The 19921-nt window shown below is 44.7% G+C and overlaps 1 protein-coding gene across 1 annotated transcript in view; it reads left to right on the top strand.

Moving 5' to 3' along the window:
• The first annotated feature begins 504 nt into the window (after window positions 1–504).
• Window positions 505–19921, top strand: part of LOC126546226 (annulin-like) — a 60003-nt gene continuing 40586 nt past the window's right edge. Inside the window, exons 1-3 of the mRNA XM_050194378.3 lie at window positions 505–803; window positions 15713–15925; window positions 18705–18838. Coding sequence (XP_050050335.1) covers window positions 755–803; window positions 15713–15925; window positions 18705–18838 — 396 coding nt within the window. The 5' untranslated portion in view covers window positions 505–754. The remainder of the gene's footprint in view (window positions 804–15712; window positions 15926–18704; window positions 18839–19921) is intronic.

Genomic DNA, 19921 nt, shown 5'->3' with positions numbered 1-19921 from the left:
GTCAAGATTAAAGGATACTATAGTCTCCTGACTGGGTATTGGTCTCGCCGGGAAAAACAGTGACACTCAAGGGACAAAAACTAACCACAATTTCGCATACAGTCACACGTATCAGTCACATGAACAAATGACGGCAAGTACATATACATGGAATGTTATCAATGGTAAACAATGTACCAAGAAATATATAACCATTTGTATTAAATAAAAAAAAATAAAAATAATCTAACAGGGTAAAAAAAAAGACAAGCTAAGAGCAACAACCGAACAGGTGAAACAGGTAACAAGCCTGTTTCACGCGATGGTTCCTCCCATCCGGAGAAGCGCTTACAGTAAATACACACTGCAGGCCGTAAGCACAGCTCTTCCTATCAAAACAGTGCACAAAGGCCTTATTGCGGTGCGCTGCTGCTCTGCGCAGCACGAAAGCCGTTGTTGCGCCTGACAAGCGATGCATCATTGCCAGGCAGAGGCTGACCGGCGGTCTGGGCCTCGGGCACTGTTACACGGGCGACTCTGGCGCTAGTCCGCCGCTGTCTGAGCGCCGAGCTGCAGGCCACTCCTCGACGCCCGTTCGCGAAGACCAGCCGCCGCCGCCCACCGCAGCACCCCGCAAGGTGCCGATCGCGCGTTCGCACTTGCGTCCTCGCCGTAGCCGCAGAGGAGCCGCCGTGAAGGGAAACTGTTTCCGTTTCTTCTGCGCGCCGGAGAGCTTGCGTATTCTTCGCATCGGGGAGAACGCCGAGCCTAAGAGATGGGGGATGTGAGCAGCCGACTTCAGGGCAACGACGACGATGGGCAGCGTGAGTAGTAAACCATTTCGCATTGGTGGGGGGGAGTAACCGGACGCGAGGCCCTCTGCTACGCAGTCGTTTTATGGGAAGCATGCCGCGGAGATCGATGAACACAAGCTGCACGCAAAATGAGTGTTTTTCAGGACACACTCATTTTGTCGACTGCAGTGGCATATGGGACAATCAATTCTCGTGTTACTGCAATGCGGCCATTCCCAAATATTTCTAAACAGTTAACAAATTTATGACAGGCAATGTGGGGTGTTACTATCGTAAGTTTCGCCCCTTAAATAAGGTTTACTCAGTACTCCTGCACGCTGCACTTCTTTTTTCCTTCAATTTTTCTTCAATTTTTCTTCAGTTCATGGAAGACAGACGTCGCCATTTCTGTGACGCCATTTCTTCAAAAGCATGACAAAAAGTAAATTTTATTGTCATTATTACCACTAACGACATTAGTAAGGCTTATCAGTATTGCAAGTCTTGAGCCCCCGTTTCAATGCTTACACGTGTAACTCCCCTGTCCAGTCCCCTTTCCTTCCTTTCAAAGAGGTCGTACATATTCCGCCCGACATGAATAATGAGAAGGGGCAGGAAAGAAAACAACGGGCAAGTGTTCATACCTGCGTCTTGGCCTTCGTTTTCTTTCTGCGCCTCTTTTTTTTTCGATGCGCTTGATTTTTTTTTCTTTCTTCTTTGCGACTTATATTATTTTTTGAACTTCCTTTCTGTCACCAATAGTGTCGCGAAATAAGTGAACCGCCCTTAACTACTGGCCGCTGCATCGCACTTATACGAAATAATAATTTTTGTTAATCATTCTGCTCTCTTGCTGCAATTATTACTTAATACTTTCAGCATACCGATTCCCATTAATCCGAAATCGCATTCGGGAACTCCTTGAGCAGCAAAATTAAAGCGAGACTTGTTCGTTTCTTCGTAAGGTACCACTATCCCGTGATCATGCCTATAATGTATCCAGAAAAGTGCGCACAATGCGAAAAAGTGAGAGACCTGGTCGGCTCGGACCTCATATGGTGATGACAGCACCCCGGCGATCGGCCGTGCAAACAATCGTGGCGACCATTGATGGCCACTGAGAGTGGTACATCTTTCAGGGAAGAGGAAAAGGGTGTTGTTTGCTACAGGCTTGCAAATAGCGTCTGTAATTGCGTTGTATTTGATGTTTTAGGGTACAGCAGTCTATATAAATCTCTATTTATAGTATATAAAATACATATGTCCCCCCTTGCCGCTTTCTAGTCATTTCGAACTCCGTGTATCGCTGGCTGGTTCATTCTAGTTTTAGAATAGGGGCCCCAAACGTTTTTGGGCCCCAATGAAATAGAGTCGAAGCTACTGCGCATGCGCGAGACGCAAACTGCGTTTGGGTTTTGCGTCGGGCATGCTATTTCGCCGATTTAGCGGGAGCCCCAAAACCTGCCCCAAAAGCTCTGCGTCAACAAACATGGCGGCACCCATCAAGGCGACGACTCTAACCTAGCACCAAACTGGGCTCGATTCGTAGTAACGTATGAAGTTCGTAAGCTAGGAGAAGTGACTGCGGTTATCGCTTTCTCTCAAATAACGTTTGTAATAAAGATCGATTCATTAAACGTCGCTGATTCCGAATTAGATTGTCAATTTCATGGTTCGAAGGCCTAACACGGCTTCACTTGGCTGGTGAAGCATGTTAATTTGGTTACTCAAAACAGCGCGCAACACATTGTTTGCTGCTAATATAGTAACCTCTAAATTATAATGAAAGGCGAAAATACGAAATTACTCTTCTTATCATGAAATAGCATATTTTATTTAATTATTTATAATAGCTTTTCTTTGATGCCGAAGTGGGGTTGCAAGCGCAAGACGCTACCCGCAAACGCAAAGCCCTATTCTAAAACTCTTCACTCGTGCGTGCCCCAACGCTAACACCCGCAAAGCTCTTTGGGGCCCCAAACTTGTGGGGCCCCTATTCTAAAACACTCTATTAATGTGCTGCTTACAGTTTGCACAACACTAAGCTTCTCTCACTCTTGCTTCTTTATTTATGCTTTTTTTCCCTTCCTTTTTGCTGTTTGACCAGAGTACGATGGATAATGCAGCCCAGGTGTGGTGGTTCTATTTGGGTAGAACACTACGGACATACGCTCGCGTCTCAGGCACAACAAGTAGAGAACGCCTGTTTCCTGCTACGGCCTTTATCGCAATGCTCGATTTTGACAACGCGATACGCCCTGCCGTATCCTTCGTCCTCGCCGGCGTATAGTAGTATAGAATAGTAGGGAGCACGCAGAATTCGTGGCAGCTTAAAATATTAAACTGTGTTTTTAACGCGCGTTTGTTTTGAGTTGATTAATGGGTCACGCGTACTATTATACCTCTTCAGTGCGAAATGTAAAGCAGAAAATTTCAGAACACCATTTACTGAGACGTGCATTGCTTCGTGAATTATGTCAGCGTTTTCGGCGAAAGGACTGCAGTATATACGAAGAAATTCAGCTAGCTGGCAATGATTACCTGTTTTGTTGTTGGTGTTAAACTCAAGGGTGGTTAGCAAATTTCAATAAGTAGAATACAGGCGTCAGTACTGTTCAGTGCCATCACGCACAACATCTATTAGTGCAGAATATGTAGCGAACGTAGATAGTCGATTACTTTTCTGAAAATGATGTTGATCATGTTGTTTTGCTACGAATTCCGACCTTTGCACCGGGTTTAAGCATGCACGGAGATGACTGTGCTTACAACACACACTACAGAGGTGAATTGATGAGTTCATTCACCCAAAAGGGATTTCGCAAAGCAGTACTGAGTATTGAAATTGGTAGCATATCGTTTCATTATTACTGCTTTGACGCGAAAAATTTTAATTGCTGTATTACGTTGCTTTAATTGATCTCTTTATCTGCTAAAGTACAAAGCGTTGATGTTAGGATTCTCAAAAAAAAAAAAAGGAATCCACGAGTTACGCATTACATGATGTCATGCACAATTCAACCATTGAGTATCGAGGTTTGTTGTTACACTGCAGCAGAACTTCTCATTCATGTAACTTATTTACATTATTCTTTTTTCATAAATTTCCTATATAGAAGATAAATAGTTATCAAAAGGAAAAGCCAGGAAGCAAACGAATAAAAGGTTTAAATGTTTGTCCAGTGCCAGGTACAAAACGCTATTGCAACACTTCAACCTATCGAGATGCTTACGAACTCAGGCTTGGCTATTCGATATGCATATGTGGCAGACTTGAAGGAAGAATGCAGCGCGCTGCCTTGAAGCTCCTTTCTTTGCTTCCTATGAAGAGACAGAGAAAGAGATGCTGAATATAATTAAAAGCTGGTGATGTTTGCCTGGCTGATAGCATGGCATGCTACTTCAGGTGTTCTTTCCTAGGCATGTGCTGCATCAGATGAAGATTTTCCCTCAAGGAACATCTATTATCATGGAAGAAGCATTCATTTTTGAAGAAAAAAACCTGTTCCACCAAGAACGCGATCGTCGATTAATGTATTCCATGTTAAAACAACTGATGATTTTCTTGTGGGCGAAACTTCGAGAGCACAACTGGGCTCTTTGAAAATCCGTGGAGGCATAGATTCATGGTTAATAGAAAAGAACATGCTTTTCGTCTGACAAACAGAGTGGTAGCATTAAGTACAATGTCACCTCAGTAGACTTTGTCATTAGATCAGTCGGATAGCAGTTCATCGAGGCGCATGAGCTTTAGAATCTCTAAGCCACTGCTTTGCTCAATAGAAACTTCATCACAGTGAGTCAGCCCCAGGTAACTACCATCCCATTTCACTCACCAGCGTATGATCTAAAATCATGGAACACGTTATCTACTCTCATGTTGGTAACTTCCTAACTTCCGTGAAGTCCTTTCACCCTAATCAACGTGGCTCCCTCAAAGATCACTCACGCGAAACGCAGTTAGCTTTATTTATTCATGATATTCATTTAAACCTCGACTGTAACATTCCAATTGACGCCCTGTTAGATTTTGAAAAGGCATTCGATAAGGTTCCACATTCTCGTCTTTTTATAAAATTATCACGCCTAAACATTCACCCGCTTGTTCTTAACTGGATCCAGTGTTTTTTAACTAACCGAAAACAGTTCGTATATGCTAACAACCTTGCATCTTCCGTTTCCTCCGTTCTGTCAGGTGTACTTCAGGGCATTGTTAGGCCGTTCCTATTTTTAATCTAATAACCTGCCATTCACAGTAACCTCTGTAATACGTCTTTTCGCTGATGATTGTGTCCTGTACCACCCTATCAATAACGACGGTGACGTCTTTTCCCTTCAGGAGGATCTCTTTCATATTCAAGAGTGGTGTGCTACATGGCTCATGTCCCTGTACATTATTAAGACTGTACACATTTCATTCCATCGTCGACCTAACTACATCCCCCCCCCCCCCCCTGCATACAAGATTAATAGCTGCACTATATCTACCACCAACTCCTTCAAGTACTTAATAATTCACCTCTCCAAAGATTTGTCTTGGACAAATCACACATAATTCATTCAGCTAACAAAAGTATTGGTTATCATCGCCATAATCTCTTCATGGCACAACCACCCGTCAAATCCATTGCCTATAAAACGCTCGTGCGACCAAAACTTGAATATGCATATGCTATCTTTTACCCTTACCAAAACTAATCGCCCTAAAGCTCTTGAATCTGTTCAGAACCGTGCTGCTAAATTTATTCTTTAAAATCACTCATATCACAATAGCCTTTCACACACCGAAATCTAAACTAGACCTATCGCTTCTTGCCTCTCGTCGTCGCATCTCTCGCCTATGCCTCTATCACAGGTGTTTTTTTTTTATTCCATACCACGTGACGGCCAGCTGATCCAGCAGGCTCATCGTGTTCGTCGAATAGGCCGTCCGAACTCGGTGATCCCGCCACGAGCCCGCACCACTACGATCCTGCAGTCATTCTTGGTCAGAACTGCCCGAGACTGGAATGGCCTTCCGAGACAAACTGCACTCATCCGCGACGCAGCGCGCTCTAGATCTGCCATCGAGTGTTCAGACTCATCTTTGTGATGTCATCATCATCATTCCCGCCTTCTACGTGCCCACCCCTCATATAATGTCCTATTGGGACCTTTGAGATATCAATAAACAACGATAAACAACAATAACTATGATCAATAGCGTGTGCTATTCCAATTGACTGGTCTCGGAACTTAAACCACTTGCACCAACAGTCTAGCGACGATCGCGGCCCTTAAGGTTAACTTTAAACAATTACTGTTCTCTGTGGCAATTACCGTTCTCAATAATTGTTCTGTCAAGAGTTACGCACCTTCCCTTCCAATGCTTTCATCTTCCACGCCAATGAAGCTACCGTAGGAAATATTGTGTCTTAGCTTAGCTTGTATCAGCTGTTTACTTAACTCATTTTGAAACTAATCCTTTCTCTTCAACGTATATTCTTTAACATAATTATTCCCTCAGATAATTATTCTCCCCGCATCTTACTGCATAAGGCGCGACGTCGCAGTCTTTTTTTTCGGAAGGAGCTTAGATTAAACAAAAGTCTGTATAAGTTATAACTTATAGTGTATAATTTTGTTAGACTTTTACTATCAGATCAATTAAATAGATAGTTTTCTTTACCATTCGCAGAATTTTCGAGCTGGAATGGATATTATATTGAGCTATTCTGCAATTGAAATATACTTATCCATTTTTGTGCCAAGAAAAACGAAACATTTTGAGGAAATTCATACAATTGTTCTCGTCACAACCGTTCTAAGAAAAAAAAATCGCCTGACTGTCAAAGTGCACCAGAAAACAGAAAAAAAAGGTAGTTTCTTATTATCATCCGAATTGCTTAAAGCTCAGTAGTTTGTGGTATTTTTTGTGGAAAATTCACGATTTAGAATTTACACGTTTTTATAGAAGAGTGTTCACATACCAGGCAAATTATTTACACTATCTGCCCTTCACGGGGAAATTATTTGTTCCATGCTCGCAAAAGTGGAGTTTCTCGCTTCGTCACTGATTTTCTGAGCAAGCTAGGTATTATGAAATGCTGCTAGGGCCCTGCACTGAATCGTCCAACGACCATGATCTTCTGAGCTCTGGCTTTCAGCCAAGGTGCTTGTAGCATCAAATTTTCATGATAGTTGCGAGGCATCGCATATTTCGTGAAAGATAGGACACTGGTATTTAGGTTAGAAATAATCCACCATCAAATGAATGACCGGTACAAAGGTTTATTTCTCTGCTAACAAGCATACGTATAATACAGAGTAATCCGCTGGTAACGGCACTTATGCAAAACGCAACCACAGTCGTCATAATCTGGTATTGCTATATCCGTACATTGTGCAACCATTAGAATTGCCACTTCGGAAAATTTGAACAAACGCAGTGGGCACCACGTTCGCCATGCCAGCAGTGCGCCATGGTAAAGGGATGTTTGTTTTAATAGGGCTTACCCTATAGTTACGTGTTAGAATTTGTGCTACAACATCGAATAAACCAAGTAGTGAAAATTAGACTGCAACAAAATGGAACTTTCACCTCAGGTATACTATGCGTAAATAACATTACAAGAGTTTATGAGTGAAATCAAAGCTGCGGAATCTATACTTGGCGTCTCTTGATGACTGATTTGTGCATCACATTTAGTCCACCACACATACACTGAAGTGAGTCCGTTGGATAACATCTATGAAATTCCTCTTGACATTGGAGAGCAAACTTAACAGATCGTGAATGACGACAACATCGAAGAACAGCATCATTGTTTTGCAGAATCTAAGTATTTTTATTTTACTTGTGGCCCGATCTTTTTCGTTCGAAAACAGACCCGAGATAATGTAACACCCACCGCGGGGGCTTAGCGGCTACGGTGTTGCGCTGCTAAGCACGAGGTCGCGGGATCAAATTCCGGCCATGGCGGCCGCAGTTTGATGGGGGCGAAATGCAAGAACGCCCGTGTCCCGTGCAATGGGGGCACACTAAAGATCCCTTGGTGGTCAAAACTAATCTGGGTTCCACCACTACGGGATTCCTCATAATAAAATCGTGGTTTTGGCATGTAAAACTCCAGAACTCATTCATTCATAATGTAACGATTCTATTACAATTCTTTTCCTTCTCGGGCGGTGGTCCGCTGAGTTTATCACTGGGATCGGCCACAAGTGAAATGAGCGTTCAACGAAGGAATAGAATCGAGTGAAAAGAATTGTTTCATTATACTGGCCCACCTTTTACTTAGTAATAATTTAATGGTTGCATTCTTTACTCGATTGTAAACGCGTAGCTAGCTATAAGGGGTACTCCTTGCACGGAGTGTATGCAAAATGATACAGCGATAATGTCACCGTTCGTTATTAGCAATATATATCATTGTTTTATTTGTGGATTATCACATCTTTACGGTGCTAGCTGACACCCCGTTACTACTATAGCTACACACGTAACCATGCCACACCTACAAAACCTAAGCTGTGCCGGAAAGAACATCTGCGTAGGGCTATTCGACAGCCAATCAAACGCGAAGTGCCATGGTCCTCGGCCAGACCTAGCTTAATAGGTTGATTAGTTGAACCGACGCTAGTTGCAAATTCCTCCTTAGCCGAAAACTTGGCAGCAAACAGAAAGGAGAAAAATTAAAATAACACTGAGTCCGAACGCGTGCTCAAGGCCACGGAAAAAGGGCTCTGTCGCGCAGACATACGAGCGCTGGCCATTTGCGTCCCGCCATTGTTCCATCACCGACACTGCGGCGACGTTGGCAGTCGAGGCAGACTATTTTCTCCCCTTTGTTTCGCCTGCACCTGTTCTGCGAGCTCCGCTTACGCGATCCTGTGCTTTCGATTCGCAGCGAACCTTGTATCGTTGAGGTGACGTCGTTTATGCTTCAAGACACGACACCATATTCTGTGTATAATGTCGTGAAGGGCGTCATATGAAGGGCAATGGTCGCTACAGCGTTACGCGCACGCATTCACCTGTCCACCGAAGCGGTTCATTATTGCGCTAACTTTTTTTTATTGAAGTGATAATACCAAAGGAGACTTAACCACCCTAGAGTGAAGGGACGGCTACTCGATTTCACGCAAGCATACATATAACGCGAGTTATAAATTGGCAGGAAAAGAATGAGAAACAATGAAACAAGAAAATGCGAGGACACCTTAAGCACTAATGAGTTGTGACTGCAAAATATTAATGTCCAATTGAACGCCGCTGAGCGGTCCTTCGAGTTTCGTGCTGCGAAAAATGTTTTCGAGTTTTGCTGCGGGGTATGTTACCGAGTTTTGCGATTAAATCGGTGCGGGTAATTATTTTTGTACAGTTCTTTACGTTGGTATGTTGGCTATGGACCGGAATCATTTGGACGATATTGTTGAGAAATCGAGGACGCCGCATGCCACCGACGCACTGCGCGACGAGAGACCGAGGAAGCAGCAGCGGCCATCAAGGCCGGCAGGCGCGCGCAGCAGCTAAGCCCAGTGGAGACGACACAGAGAGAGGGAGAGAGAGAGAGAGAGAGACGGACCGCGCGCCGGCTTCCGAGAGCATGACGGCGGCATCAGCCCGCGCGCGTCAAGCGACTGCCTCGCCGACGACAACCCGTCTCGTCCAGCGGCGTCGCGTCGCCGTATCTGCTCCGTCGAGGCGCGCTCATGACGTGGCGTCGCAGCCAATGGGAATTTAGTCACTGCTTCGCTGCTACAGACACCGGGGTTTTTCCGTCAATGGGCCATTGGATGTTTTCGCATCAAAAATAAAAATACCCATGCACACAACGCACGCTATAGTTCACATGAACGCTGGCTCGCTGTCAGTACAGGAAGTGTTGATGTGGCCCGAAATGGGTGTGTTCACCAAACATGACATGCACAGGCACGCCTACAGATATGACTGCCTAGCTGTCTAGGCAGAGAAGTCTTGAGGAAAATTGAGATATGCAATGAAAAAATATTATGTGGGTCACACACCATGCGGAATACACGTTATGCGAAGAACTGTTAATGATTACACAGACGCTATACAACTTGTTTTTATGAAGACCTTAAATTATATTTAAAAATAGTCGTTTTGAAATAAAAAGACGGTTCCATCGGAGACAGGCCGTCAGTGGTGGCGACCACGAGGTGACGGTAATACATGTTAATTAGTCGCTAATTAACAAGAAATCATATATTAACTTCCAAACATTTCGTTTCAGGGGGCTCAATGTATGTGGGAAATTGAACGGAGCTCTCTGTACGAGCCATTTAAATTTTTGAACCTGAAAATATAGGATTACCCGCGGAACTGTGGCACGACGAATTTCGGCTACAAGCGTGCGCGAAACTGAAACAGCGTGGCTGCAGCAAGCGCAAAGTAGCGCCCATCGAGGAGAAATTCTGATTACGTCACCAAGCAGCGGGCCGCTAACGCGCTGCTGGTGACGTAAGCCGAACGTCTCCTCGAGGGGCGCGGCTTTGCGCTCGCTGGAGCCACGCAGTTTTGGTCTCACGCACTTTCATAGCCGGAATTCGTCGTGTCACCGTTCCATGTGTAATCCCATTTTATTGCGATAGCAATCACATGGACTCTTCAGGCGCATTTCTGGCGTCGGCGCCGGCGTCGGCGTGAGGTTCCGTATAAAGTACAAGGACGATAAAATCGTCGCCGCGCGCCGTATGCTATAAGCGCGAGTGAAAGCGTGCGAGGGTGAGCCGGCGATCGCGGGTCAATCTCGCGCACGCAACGCACGGAAGCGAGGAGGAAGCGCGCCGCCTTCCGTCGCGCGCAAGGCTTCGGGAAGAGGGCACGAAAGGGGTGCGTGTTCTCCTGCGGGCGGCCCGGGCGGCCGCGCGCGTTCCACCCAGCCGCTGTGTCTTGAAAGCCACCTGCGACGGGTACAGAGCCTGCGCTGCGCTGTGTTTTCGGGACTTATGATTCGAGCGGCTGCTGCTGCCGCGTTTCCTCACTGCAGTGTTTTGACAGCGAGTTTGCGCGGTCATCAAGTGAGATGTGTTTATGTTTGCTCGTGCGTGCGTGACGCCATGCTTGTTAATTTAGTTAGTATGCCTATGTTCACAAATTTATACGGCCGATAAAATTACTATCCTTACTTCGTATAGTTAGCTGTCCACTAATTTGCTATCTCAATTTGCATCGCCTTTCGCGCGAAACTGCGACTTTTTTGATCGGTGACCGTGTGACTTAATGGTGCCACCAAAGCTTTGCAAATAAGTCTGCTTCCGATAGAATAAGTCTGCTTCCCGCAGCTTGGTGGCGTAATCAGAATTGTCGCCTCGAGGGGTGCGAATTGGCGCTCGCTGCAGGCACGCATGTTTGGTTTCGCGCACTCTTATAGCCGAAATTCGTCGTGCCACAGTTCCGCGGGTAATCCCATTTTCCCAGATTCAAAAGTAGAGATGGCTTGTACACAGAGCTCGCGTCAATTTCCCAATTACAAAATGAGTCCACTGAAACTAAATGTTTAAAAGTTATTATATATTTATTTAATTAGCGACTAATTACCACGTGTCGCTAGTGGAAGCGAGCGCGGCATCGCAGGGTCCTCAGAAGGCGACATAGCACACAGGAGCTGCCGGCGAAGTGCAGGATGGACGGAAATAATGTTCCTCATTGAAATAACGAAGGAATTGAAGAGGTTAAAGCGCGCTGCCACTGCTAGTACGAACGTTCTAAACCGTGCGAATCACTCATTACACTGCGTACGTATTAATACATGCCAACTGCACCGGCATCTTGTAAGAAACTTGAAAACAATTAAGAGCACAGTTTTTAGTTGTCTGCTTTCGACGTAGTACATGGGTCGAGTAGCTTCGAAAGAGTGAAATGCCCAGGCTGATCGAGAACGTTAAAAGGAAGCTTTAGCTCGGGAGCTCCTTCTGAATACATGGAAAAGGATAAATAGTTTTTCTCAGCAACCATCCAACCGATTTTGATGTGGTATATTGGATTTAGGAAAAATAAAAATTTGATGACAGTAAGAAGCAAAACTTTGATTTAGGTATTCAAATTTTTTACAGAAGTTGTTAAAAATTGCGATATTTAAAAAAAATTAAATATCCAGTTAAGAACTCTCTAACTCGTCAATAAAAACAATATCCCATTTCTGTACACTACGTGTAATAACAAATCTAAAGCGAACCAAAATTGGCGCATTATTCCACTCATTTGTGAGTAGGACTTTTACAAAACCCTCGTAAACATTATAACCGGGGGCCCCGTAACGTAAAACTATTCCAATCTGTTTTATTCCAATCTCCTGACGTCAAATTTACGCAACCACCGACGCAAACATCGGGCGGTGACCTGCAGCGTTGTCTGAACAGCCCAATCAAACGCTCTCCTCGCTGATATAGGAGGCCACTTTTGTTTGCTTTCAAACCGAATAACACTGCCTACATTGGGCACTTTTTCTTTTCCAATTGGCTAACAAGAGCCGAGTAGCACGCTCAAGTGGAGATGCATTTGATGGGGCCGATCCAGCGTAGTGAAAATCAATAACCGGATGAAGAGGGTGGTGCCGGCGTCCGCGACTGGTCCGCTTCCCTTAGCTCGTGGTGGCTGGCTTGCTGGCTGGCTGGCTGGCTTAGATGGCGGAGGCGTGCAACGTAAGGTTAAGAATCCCGCTCAAACGGATCCTCAGCAAATAATAGTTGGCAGAGCGAGGTCGTAAACGTGCTGAAAGGGCTCGATAACGCCATACTGTTACGCAGAAAGTTTTCTTATACGCAAATAAATCCATGCTCTCCGGCATGTGCGAGTAGCCAGTGCCTGAGTGATCGACGGGCCACCACCTCCTATTCCTTTCGGAACGGGGCAGTTTCCGGCTATTCAGAGAAAAATTCAGTCTTTTTCGGTATGTTAATGCATCTTTAACGCCGACGCGTCATTTTGAGGCGGTGAGATTTCGTGGTTGTGTGAGGTCACGTGACGAACAGGCGAAGTGGGCGCAGCCCAGAAACTTTTCACCAATAGCAGAGGGCTAATGGCGAAAAGTCGTCGAATCATAAATCATTATTTTGCTCGGTATATTCATGCATAATGAGTGTGTGCACGTCGTATCAGATGGGGTGCTGTCGCGGTTTTCATGACGTTGCGTGACAGACAGGCGGAGTGGCAGTGGCACGAAAATTTTTTGGCCAATCATGGAGGGCTGATTGCAGGATCGGAATAAAAAAGTTTGGAATATTTTTATGTTATAGCGCCCCATATCACGTAAGCTGTAAATTCAAATATGAAAGTTTTCCACTTCAGATGTATAAACAGATTGAAGCTGCGATATCTGTTTTTGGCGCAGATTTACCTATATGCAAAGTTCGTGCTTAACTTTGGAAAATATTAGAGGTCCTATAGAAGGGATAATTAGGAGTCCGTAATAGTCCCCTCCTTTTGTGGTTCTTCGTGTACATCTAGCGGCTAGAAGAATTGCCGCCAACTGTATTGTCGTCGCCGAGAATAGTAATCTCATGCATATCAAGCATAATACAAGTTGCCGTTGAGACTTTCTTTGAGACGAAATCTTTTGTGTAAGTACGATTGAATTCTTGGTAACAATAAAATGTTCGCGTGATGGACGTTGCTTTACCGCCAATGCAGAGGAGTTGATTTTCTTTCTAAGACATTTGACTGCTGTTTCTATCACCGAAGCTTAGCAAAATGAATAGGGGGGCCGGGGGGGAGGGTTAGTGCTTGTCTAGGTGCAATTAGGCCAATGTTAGGCCAACTGTCAAGTGAATGGATCGTACATGTGCCGGTACGATTATCAATTCGCGAAAGAAGCGTGCCCGGAAAGTGTTGAACACACACACAAACACACACACACACACACACACACACACACACACACACACACACACACACACACACACACACACACACACACACACACACACACACACACACGCACACACGCACACACACACACACGCACACACGCACACACGCACACACACACACACGCACACACGCACACACGCACACACGCACACACGCACGCACGCACGCACGCACGCACACACGCACGCACGCGCACACACACACACACACACACACACACACGCACACACACACACACCTAACAAAGCCACTAACAAAAGCTAACAAAAGCCACTTGGAACACTGAAGAAACGCGAAAAGGAATAGCACTGGAATATAATCGTTCCAGAGACCCGCCGTGGTTGCTTAGTGGCTTTGGGATTGCGCTGTTAAGCACGAGCTCGCGGGATGAAATCCCGGCCCCGGCGGCCGCATTTTGATGGGAGTGAAATGCAAAAACAACCGTGTACTTAGATTTAGGTGCCCATCGAAGAACCCCAGATGGTCAAAATTAATCTGTAGTCCACCAACTATGGCGTGCTTCATAATCAGATCGTGGTTTCGGCATGTAAAACCCCAGAATTTAATTAAACCGTTCTGGCGCTCAGAACGAACGTCCAGAAGTGTCGCGAGCGTGCTGAGCTACTGCAAGCTTTGTGTGTTTGCAAGCACTGAACCGAACTTTAGCCAGAAAGCGCCACCATAGATATAAGCATTTTTTACAATTGATCATACAACACTTGTTGTATATTCAAGTAGAGTTAGTAAATCGGACGGAAGTATGCACTCCTGGCAACAGAGCCGAGCTTACGTCAAGAAGAAGACCACTCATAGCACGTAATTTTAATAAAGTTCACACAGTAAAGCAAGGCTGTAGCTTTTAGGAACAAGTGTGGAGATTTCAGTGCCAGAACATATCGTCGTCGTCGTCGTCGTCGTCATCGTCGTCGTCATAATTATCACTTATTGTCCTCCCCCCCCCCTCTAAGTGAGGGGGCAGGACAATCATCAGTAATAAAGAATGGTCATTTGTACCATCTGTAAAAAAAATTATGCTCGGAGAAAAGAAACGTGTAATATGCGTATCAGAGAAACAAAGTAACGCACGCAATACTAAGAACACAATTAGGCAGTGAAGGCACTTTTGTGCTTTCTCATAACGTCTGGTTTGCGAGAGCGGCTTTAACTCAAGTACTGTCCGTACACGTATCTACACCTTCTCTCTCTTCCCCTTCTCCCTTCCCCCAGCGTAGGGTAGCCAACCAGACCCTTGACTGTTTAACATCCCTGCCTTCCTATATTCCACTCTCTCTCTCTCTCTCTATCCCTGATAATCCCCCCCCCCCTCTAAAGGTTAAGTTGGTTTCTGGGAGAGCACGCTCAGAAGGAAGAGAAACGGCTTAATAGCAAAATGAAAGCACTGCCCCCGTCCCCCTCACAAGAAAAAGAGAAGGAAAATGAGGATTAAGTTGAAGACACGCCCCGACATAAGGCTTTGTCTACTCCAGAACATGAACCAGCTCTTCCGCACAAAGCAGTGACCGCATTTCCGATCGATCCCTTTCTGAGGTGACTTTACTTGTGCTGCGACTTTCTAAACGAGCGGGAGTGATACACGGCGAATAGAATTGGTGGGTGGGCAAGCATCAGCCCGCGTTGTGCTGCCAAGCAGCGCAGCTGCTATATAGCAACAATGCGTAGTCATTGTTGTTGTTAACAATAACAACAATAACAACAACAGATGCGTAGTCAGAGCAGCAGATATCCATCGGTGCGTAGAAAGTGCTGGATGTTGCGTCACGAGAACGTGAAGCTATCGCTGAAAGCGATCGAGATAACCTCCTGAAAAAATGGATATACTTCGTAAAAACAAGGTAACCTAAAATTATCAAGGAACAATTTGAAAGATTTCGAATTTTCAACGCATTAGCACGAATATGACTTTTCTTTCTCTTTGCTCTGTACGCAACTCAAAGCAAGAACACATGCGACGAAATTGATGTTGCGGACTGAGGTTGCTTAAGCACTTCAACATTGAGTACGCCATATTTTTGTTTTTTATGTTTTTTACACTTCTATGCAGCCGGAAACCCAAACGAAGTGGTCCGGGTGCGCTCCGTGGACATGTACGTGACGTACAACGCGGAGAACCACTTCACGAGGGGATTCGCCCGGACTAAATCACAAAAACCAGCCCCCGTGTTTCGGCGGGGGCAGTCTTTCACAATGGTGATCAACTTGAACAGAGCCTTCAACCCGGAGACCGACTCGTTGTCCCTCTTCTTTGGAATAGAAGGTACGTCATTCGAAGAAGGAAGAAGAGTAGGCGGCATGACGCGCATAAATAAAAGATATAGTCCCTCTTTCTCCCGCTTTTCACGGCACAAATGCTGTGCTTTAGACTTGTCTGCTTACTTGCTTGCCTCTCAAAACTAATTGCAGCGTAACTGCTCTGTCGAAAAAAAAAAAACACGACAACAACGAATTCTCAGACAGAGAAAATGTAGACAGTAACTGCTAATACATTGGCATAATTGAGGTGCTGCGTTATTTGGTGTCGCTAAGCAGACAACTGTGCTTGCATTACCGAACGCACTGAAACACGTACGCCTTTGGTGCAATGCACAAATAATCACAATATTTGTCTAGTTTTTCTTCCTTGTAGCCCTCGCTAGTTTCGCATTTGTATCTTTGCTGAAAACGAAAACATCTAGCGTGTTCGTTATTAAAGATACGGTTGTAACTCTGCACTTGCCTTGTTCCGGTGCATAAAAAGTTATTTTTTTTTCTTTGGCAAAAGCCCTGTGACGCTGCTAAATGCAAGTACAGTTGGTCGCAATAATATTATTCATTGACTAAAAAAGAAAAGCAAATCCAGGTGGCCTGCAAAAAAGAGCTCCTGGATTTTCGAAGTGTTTGCACCAAGCGAGAAATTTGTCCATCCTCTGCCACTTGTGCTTAGCGTCAGCACCTTACCGAAGTGCTTACTAAGGCACCACAAAGTTCTGTTTCAGTTCTGAAACCTTAAAGTTGTACAGAATCTATTATTAAGTATTAAGTTATTAACTTCCTGTATTAATGTATTGGGCTGGTGTACATTTGTACACGTCTGGTCTGTAAAACGGCTGTCATGTACGTGCAAGTGGTTTGCAACTCCTTTTCGCCTGAGAGACCCCAACTGCTTTTGGAAATAAAGGATTGATTGATTGATTGATTGATTGATTGATTGATTGATTGATTGATTGATTGATCGATTGATTGATTGATTGATTGATTGATTGATTGACTGATTGATTAAAAATTCAAGCCACAGTATTCAACTAACGTCACAGCGATTAGAGCCTTCGGACTCCATTTTAGGATAGGACAGCTGTAACAATGAAGCAGCGAAGGTAAAAGTAAACTACTGCAGTTTAGTAACTTCCACTTTTAATCGCTGCAAAGAAAAGCTATCACTAGTTCAAAGTCACACTGCAGTGCTCAAAAACAGGGCCAGTATTCCAACCCCCCCCCCCCCCTTTTTTTTTTTCGCAATAGCGTTTTCTAATTGACTGGCGTTGGTAGGCAGTGGCTGGTGATTATAGCCATTCACACTGGTAAACGCGATGAAGTGACCGTCGCCTTTTTTCTATTGTTTAATAACCACGACAAAAAGGAAAGGTTGGCTGTATAAAGAGAGCCTGCGAACACAAAACGTAGCTAAAATTACAACCATACGCGACAAAAACTACCCCATAAATGAAATTATCAATAAGCTAAAAGAAAAGTGGGGCTTGTATTCACACACACACACACAAACTTTCTACCGCTTGAGCTATTCGTAAGATAAGTGGCCAACTAGTCATGATCTCGGGCATATTATTAGCGAAGTCGGCCGGTGAATGGCAAATAGCTCTTACGAACGAAAAGCTCTGTGAATGCGGTATCAGGAGCTAAATTCAAACTGCAGTGTGAAGCTGTCCCTCTACCCTCTCCTACAACTCATCAAGAGAGGACAATCTTATTAACATCGGAGTGCTACACCAGCTTCTTCGTTCGTACTTTAATCGTCCCCAAATGACCCAATTTCCCAGGATTCGTATTCACAAAGACATCTTACATTAGAATTGTTCGTAAGAACAACGCCAGCAAATCCTCATGTTTGGCCTATTATTAGCGAATGCGGCCCACCAGTAGCAAAGAACCCTTACGAACGAAAGCAGATGTGAATTCGGTCCTAGTTCTGGGACCCAATTCACAAATATCTTCATGCGTAAGAACTACTTGCCATCGGCCGGCTGCTTTCGCTAGTAATATGCTCGCTATTCATATTGACTGGAACCTTTCATAATGGCGCATTATAGCCTGCACGGCTGCTGCGCCATTAAAATCCCAAATCATCATGAACCTTTCATAACAACTGTTAAAGCGTTACAAACAGCATTGTGAAGCCTGGACCCGTATTTACAAAAAAGTGCTTACGCTAGAACTGTTCGTAAGAACGGGTGCCATTCAATCATGATGTCGGACGTGTTATTAGCGAATGCGGCCGGCCGGCAAGCAGCACTTACGAACGAAAATATCTTTTAATTCAGCTCCTGGGCCTGTATTCACAAAGAGCTCTTATGGCAGAATCATTCGTGAGAGGAAATTTCCGCCAATTGTGATAATGGACATATTATTCGCGAAGGCGCCTATCCGATGGCAGAGCGTTTACAAACAAAAATATTTGTGAAGTCGCCCCCTGGGTCAGAATTTACAAAGGTTTTTGTTCCTAATACTTTTTTTCTGATTGGGCGGCAGACTTCGCTAATATTGTGTTCACTATCCCTGTTGGATTATTTTTGTTCTTGCGAACTTTACAAGCCATAAAAGCTTCTTGAAAATGTGCACCCTGGTTTGTTATTCGCCTTGTGTAAGCCAAATAACAAGCAGACATTTCTTCTGGTGAAATACTGTCCTCTTGCTGTTCAAAGTAAGCATAGGCTGCCATAATGTCCACGTACGTTTAATTGTCTTTTTAGGCGGTGAGCGTTTGCATAAGATAGTCTGGAATGCCCCCTAACTTGACCGCACACTACATCCTTCCTGTATAGGCGAGAACCGCACAACCTACACAAAGGAGACGGTCGCCATGGTCCCCGTGGATTTCAGAAGTACAGAGGCTTTGTCGTCCGGCACCTGGAGTGCTGTTGTGAGAAAATCGGAGGACAAGGCCCTACTTGTCGAGGTACTGGAAGAAAAAGCAACTCTTTACTGATTTACCGGCTTTCTTTTTAGTCACTTTTGAGCTAGAGAATCAGGATGATCAGGGTATTTGGGCCCAACAAGCGGATCACTGACTGTAAAAAAATTCCCGAAGCAGCGTTGCATGGCCTGGCTAAGATAGCCAAAGTGAAGCGAAATATTTCACCTAAAAAATATGTTCGATAACCTGGGCCCATATTCACAAAATGCTCTTACGCTAGAATTGCTCGTAAGAGCAAATTTCATCCAATCCTGATGCTCGACATATTATTAGCGAGGGCAGGTGGCCAATGGCAAAGAGCATTTACGAACAAAAAGCTTTGTAAATTGGACCCCTGACTCTTTCTAAATTAAATATTTCCTACGAGATATTTGCATGAACGTTTTGAGAGATGGCTGAATTCGTTAAACGTTCCAAGAATTTTTTTTAAAACTGGGCCGCCATGACATAACGATTCTATTCCAATTCTTTTTCTTTACACGCTTCGTCAGAGGTCTGAGCAGATCGTGAATCCTACCCCCACCCCTCCCGCCTCCCGAGTGAAGGAAATCCTTACATAACACCGGCTCTGTTCACCACTATATTGATTACAACCTTGCTCTGTGCAATGAAGGTTGATCTTCGCAATTTTGACTAAAGTTCAAGAGAGAGAGAGAGCGAGAGAGATGCAAATGAGAGAAAGGCAGAGAGGTTAACCAGAGTTCCAACCTCCGGTTTGCTACCCTGCACTAGGGGAAGGGAAAGGGAAGTAAAGACGGGAAGAATAGTGTGCCAAAAATACAAGCGTGAAAAAAATGTGCGAAGGTACGGAATGGGATCATTATAGTCTTTCTAATAGGCCACTGTCACGTAAAAAGGTCAACAAAGCCTTGACCAACTTTCGCTGCGATGACAGTTCATGTCGGCATTCCAATATTGACTGTTCTGAAAGTGGCCTGTTGTCAAGGCGTGCCAACGCGGTCGCTAGTGACAGCCGGTGTGCGCTGTATCGAGGACAGTGGCATAAAGTTCAAGCAAGCGCAAATACCATTTTTTTTTAAGTTCAAGAATTTACAAAAAGTATTT

This window comes from Dermacentor andersoni, chromosome 1 (genome assembly GCF_023375885.2).
Source record: "Dermacentor andersoni chromosome 1, qqDerAnde1_hic_scaffold, whole genome shotgun sequence".
NCBI lineage: Eukaryota > Metazoa > Arthropoda > Arachnida > Ixodida > Ixodidae > Dermacentor > Dermacentor andersoni.
Note: the sequence above shows the minus strand (reverse complement) of the source record. Positions and strands in the feature narration are given on the sequence as shown.